The sequence below is a fragment of the Drosophila elegans genome, unplaced genomic scaffold (genome assembly GCF_018152505.1).
Source record: "Drosophila elegans isolate 14027-0461.03 unplaced genomic scaffold, ASM1815250v1 contig_468, whole genome shotgun sequence".
Classification (NCBI taxonomy): domain Eukaryota; kingdom Metazoa; phylum Arthropoda; class Insecta; order Diptera; family Drosophilidae; genus Drosophila; species Drosophila elegans.
Genome location: NW_024545855.1, coordinates 1,498,290 through 1,504,286, shown reverse-complemented (window position 1 = coordinate 1,504,286; position 5,997 = coordinate 1,498,290). Strand labels below are relative to the sequence as shown.

Here is a 5,997-nt window from a genome sequence, read left to right as displayed (position 1 = left end):
TTACACAGAAAAAAAATGTGTATCTAAATTTCTAAAATATGCAGTTTTGAAATTCCATAACACACATCCTCAAAAGATTGAAAAGTTGTATTTCCTCCAGAATATCCATTTGGGTTTCTTAAAACTTTTTATTGTACTTGTAAATAGTCACACTGAGATACATTTTTTTCAAGATCATTGATTTTCATCTGTATATTTAATGCACATATCCAGGCATTTTTTTATTTCGTGTTATTTGATTTAAAAAAATATTTTTTTTCTGTTCAAACCCCACTCTATCCAGACAGTACCAATTTGATTTCCATTTGGTCGTGGGCCGACTTCTTTTCTTTGCTCGTTTTAAGTAATTTTAATTGAAAAAATTCTTCAATTTTGCCATCCATCTGACTGGCAGATTGGCCCTGGCCCTGGACCGTACCCATCTATCAGCCGACAGCCGTAGAAATGTAATTAGCCCTGGCCCTTACCCCTTACCCCGCCAAATCCACCGCCAGTTGTCTGTTTGTGTCAACTTTTCAATTAAATATTCATAAAAAATGCAATTTGCCAGCCACTTCACTGGGCGCAAAGATATTTTGAAATTACTTTTAAGTGCTGCATGGGGTCAAGCAACGTGCCTAAATGGCTATTATGCGATTGATTTGAGGCAGGGCTGGATATTAGAAAAGCTTAAAATATCAAATAATCATATTTTTAAAATATACAAGTTTTTAAAAATATTTAAGTAGAGGTTGTAATGCGTATATTACGTATACAAAAATAATCTGCATTTAATCCAAAGTTCTCAAGCTTTTCCAAAAGTAAAAAAAAACTTAAGAATAGCATAATAGCTTAGAGGTATAAACAAGTAAAATAATAAAGTAGTAGTACCTAATTAAATATAAATTACTAATTTATGTATAACTCATTCAAATGGTTTAAACTATTGATTTATAAACCCAAGTAAGCAATTCACTATTTTGCATCCCTGTTGGCATACTGAATTGGCAAGCAGTTAGGATTCGGGAATCTTTAATTAAATTGATCACGAGGTGGTAAAGCGGTAATGCCTGGTGAAATGTAAAGAGAAAGAGGTTGACGGAGTCGCTAATTCTAAAAGCACCAATGCTTTGTCTGGCATTTGGCATCGGCTCTTTGTGCAAACGAATTGGCGATAATTAATCATTGCTACTGCGGTTCGATTTTATTCCGTGACCTGCGATTCGCGCTAATCATTTCAGCTACTACTTTAATTAAAAACCACAACTCTGTGCGGCAACTGGCGTAAGTTATTGGCTTGCGATGAATTGCACCTTTGCTCCACACAATGTCACTGCCACCTGATGTTTGGATGTTAAATTGTGGCCATAATCACAAAAGGCATCCACTTCACGTACTGTACATTGTGCGCAGCAGGGCAAAGAATTTGTAGGATAGTTGTAAGAGCTGAAAGGGATGGGAATAGATGTATTAAAGTCACATCTGATTAATAGAGAATTTAATCCAACTTACATCCGCCACGGTGACCAGTGACACACTCAGGAATATGGTGGCCTTTAAGCGACTTGGTTGTTGTGCCCTCTTAACAATCAGTACTATCATTTTGCGATAGCGTAAGTCGGCGTTGTACCAGTCGTGATTGTAGACAGCCTGACCTATCTGCTCACTCTGAAATTAGGGTAATATTAGTCAGAAAAGAACATATATTTACAGCCAAAAAAAAAATTGACATAGAAACTGAACTATAGTAACGTGAATTTTGTGAGTTTGGGTATGACAAACTTCTCAATAAGATCAGTTGTATATTAATACCACGAAAGTATCAAAATAAAATAAAAAAAATGTTAAACCAAAATCGAACTCACCGCATCGATGAGCCGCTGGGCATATGTGGCAATCATGAAAACCTGCACCATGGCGCAGAAGAGAAAGAGGACGAGCATCACCAGATTGTCGATCTTGCCGCCGATGGTCATCTGGAATCCCACAAAGCAGATGATTAAGGACGAGGAGACGAAGTTGCAGAGAAGCGACACGCCAAAGATCTCGTTGATGTGCTGGCAGATATTGAGCAACCGCTGGTGATAGGCCACCACCGCCTGAAGGAACTGCAGATCCCGTTGGGGCGATCCCACACCCGCCACATGCCCCTCAATATGCCCGGAAAGGCGGAGGAAGTGCATCACCAGGAGGGTGACCAAGGCGCACATCAACATATCGGCCGCCAATTGACCGGAGAGACACGCCTGCCCCGCGATATTCTGCGAGACATACATCAGGTAGTAGTAGTAGCTATGTCCAGTTTTCCAATTCCAGGGCACCCAGCAGTAATAAGGCAGCATCCTCTCAAACTTCCGTACTCCCAGCCAGAAATCACAGACCAGGTAGTAAACGGCCCAGTAGAGGTTGTACGTCCAGATCAGCACCAGATGCATGCCAAAGTAGAACTTGCTATAGCGTCTATAGCCACTCAGGTGATCCTTAATGTTGTATGGCACCTGCTGATCCTGTCGCTGCGGATGCAAATGTTCCAATTCGTTGACCACTTGGGTGAGTTTGTCTCTCTGCCTCCAAATGTGCCAGATTTTGAGGTCTCCGACAATCACGAAACCAATAAACGATAGATTCATGGTGGCCTCCAGAAAGTTGCTACCACTGCCAATCGCCAGGAATACGTAGATTAGTTCCGAAAGGAGCACTGCATTCAGGTTCACCATCTGGGCAACGAATGTCCAGTGAAGCAGGAGCTGCCTTCTTTTACCATTATCCTTTTGATCGTAGGCCAGCATGCCAATCGACAGATAGAAAACATTTGCATACTTCAGAAAGCTCGCCAGCGAAATGGGCTCCGATTTTTCCTGATCCTCAACGGTTTGAGTTTTCCTTATTGCTGCCATAATGTTATTGTCAAATTTCCCGTGTCGCTGGTCCTATATATGTACCAAAATGAATGTTCAATGATTTAATAATTTACTATTGCCGCACACACTCGACAATTGACACGCCCACTTGATTAGCATGTACACGGCGAGCATCTCTCAATTAGGGCGTTGTGAACCCGCCAGTTGGTTCCATTACCATTTCCAATCCTGATTCCATTCGTCCTGGGGCGTGGTTAATTGCGCCTAAGTCGAAATCGATGACTCCCTCGATTAAGCGTTTCCAGTTGCTCACAAATGGCTGCGATTAGTTCGGCCATGGGTGAGCATTCAAATGGACAAATGTCAGAACATTCACGTGCCCCGATTTGTTCTAAGTGCCCAGGTTAATTTAAAACAAATTAATATACCTTTAAATTGCTTAAGACAACTGCCTTATAAATAATTACATTTTTAGTGTGCTCAAATGTTATAAAAGGAGAAAGTCCAATAAAATCTCATCAATATGTCATTACATTTAAAAGAAACAATTGTTCTTAAAGTTCCAACGTTAAAGCTATAATTTATTTCTTGAATTTTGTAATTATACGGTTTATTATATAACTTTAAGGTTTATTATATAAGTTTAAAAGTGTATTTAGGGGTCACATTAGAATTTGCAGTGTTTATAATTGTTTTTGTTTTATGTGTATTGTTATACCGATTTTCTAATTCATTTGTTTTCCTAGAGTTAACTCACTTTCCGAATTCTGTGATATTATTTTCGTTTTTTGTCTTACTCTTATGTGAAAAGTTTTTTTTTGCTTTTGAAGATTTGTTGTTGACGCTTTGTTTTCTATTCAGATGATTCCAAGTATTCGGAGATCCATTTATGTGTTTCCTTTATAGCTTGGATTGCATTTGTTTTGGCCTTGTTTTCTTCCTTGACACACTTGCTGGTGTAAGAGTGTGTGTCAGTGACATGAGTTCTTCGTTTTTGCCTATTTCCTGTTTACACACATCCAGTTGGCAATGTACATATTCGGATTCCCATTTCTTCTGGCCAGATGACACCCAGTTTATGTCTGGATCAACTGTTTTGCTGCCTCCGAGTAATGCTGAATTTGCTGGCATTCTTTCCACTGGATGTTTATTTGCTCGTTTGTTTTAATGCAAAAAGTCCTTGGAATGTTGTAATTAAATTCGATTCAGGGAGGCGAAGAGATGACAGCCCGGCGAACTCCTTCTTTATCCTATATCTGATTCTGATACGGAATCTGACTCTGACTAACTGACCTCATTTGCGTATCGCATTTCTAATGAAATTTACATGACTATTACGCCGCAGCAATGTTAATGAAGAGCATTTACACACAGCTGCATGTATGTGTAGCATACCATATATATGGCCATATGAGATTTATTCTCAAATGCAATTAGCATTTTAAATTTATCCCATGTAGGGGGCCATTTTTCACTCCTTAATGGCATTTGTAATGTTAAACCAAAATTAATTTAATAAATGGCTGTTGCCGTCCTCGATGTCTGTCAGAGTTATGTAATTTTAATGCATTTCTATTTTCCACTTTAAGGTTTTGCGGCGGCAGCGCGTCTACTGTTTTTGTTGGATACGGACATGTTTAACGATTTATGTATGCATAAAAAAAGTGATTGGAATAAGGAGGAAAAAAGAGTATTAACAAAAAGGTTTTATTGATTTTAATTATTTTGTTTTAGTAATTGTCAACACTCGGATAAAAAGTTAATAAGGAGGGCATTTGCATTGCAAATGTGTCGGTAACAAACAAGATTAACAGAGAACAATTTTTATTGAAATCGTATATGGAATCTTAACTAAGAAACCAATTTTATATAGGTGCTTGTGGGATAATCAGAATGAAAACGATTTTTGCTATTAACTATAAAAGAAATATGAAGTCTCAAAAGAATTTCTTGTTTAGAGCTTTATAATTGCAGTTTTATAAAGAAGCTAAAATAACGAACTTGAAAATGCATTTTATGGTAATCAGCTTCATTTTTAAGCAAAAACAGCTTTCGATTTTTCGGCAACTCGTTTTCCAGCTAATACTTATGCAGATTATTCTGCATACAGATGGCATACATACAGCACCCCTCGGCTGTGGAACAAGGTCCTTGAGTTTCCGTTTTGCATTTTGGGGCCGACCCCTTTTCGTGGGGTTTATCTATTGCGAGGGCCAGAGACAAAAAAGGGGTTCTGTGCGCCTATTTCCTTTCCCCTTTTTCTTTTCCCCCATGCCCAGTAAACAAAGCAATTATGTGTATATGTAACTTGCATGGCATACTATATATACAATTACGGTCAAATAGTACTAACACTACATCCAGAAATAAAAACCTATAAATGGAAAAAAGACCATTTATGGCCTAAAAATAAGGAATCCTTGACCCAAACATTTAGTAAACAAATAAGCAAATATAAAGGGTAAAAGTGGAATAAGAAAAGGAATATTTCTAAAATTTGTTTTTTAGGAGATTATTATTTTGACTTCATTTGTTCAAAAAGTTCTTTTCAGAAAATTCTAAAAATCCAATCAACACATTACCTAAAAAGTTGGAAAGTGTTCGATATTTTTTGCCAAAACGTTACTTTACCTTACTATTTTGATTTTTTTTAACTATATAAGGTTTTGCGGAATTAAAAATACATTTTTAATCCTAGTGGTTGGACCTCAGGTGTAAGTACATACATATGCATATATCGAGTATAAACATTTTCATTTATTTTGTGTGTGTTGCAAACTCTCGTTGTTGGTTAGTTTGTTGCAATGTTGCATATTATCAAAAACATTTGTAGCAGGAAAACAGACCGTTGGAAGAGTTTGAGTTGGTCGAAGAGCTGGGTTTTTATTTTAGCGGACAGATATGAGGGGGAAATGGTGGGGTCTGTGTGTATATTTTGGCTGCTGGCATTTTTGAATGCTTGCCAAATGTTGTTGGCTTTGGTGTAATTGTTACACCAACACAGAAATGTGCAATGATAAGACCGCGATGTGTTTTTTTTTTGTTTTTACCATTGCCATGCCGTATTTTCCACCCTATATTTATATTATTTTTTCGACTTGCTGCCATTGCCCTTTGCTGGCAGTGTGCCACATTTCGTGGCAGGACACACATGCTA

At 37.8% G+C, this 5,997-nt stretch overlaps 1 protein-coding gene across 1 annotated transcript; it reads right to left on the bottom strand.

Annotated features, from left to right (window-relative positions):
• Positions 1–1,058: 1,058 nt before the first annotated feature.
• LOC108143740 (putative odorant receptor 85d) lies at positions 1,059–5,337 on the bottom strand (the record flags this gene model as incomplete). Its single annotated transcript, XM_017268273.2, has 4 exons — positions 1,059–1,425; positions 1,492–1,647; positions 1,845–2,909; positions 5,266–5,337. Coding segments are annotated over 4 exons (1,350 nt in total), but the record flags the coding sequence as incomplete, so codon positions are not given.
• Between the last annotated feature and the right edge of the window lie 660 nt (positions 5,338–5,997).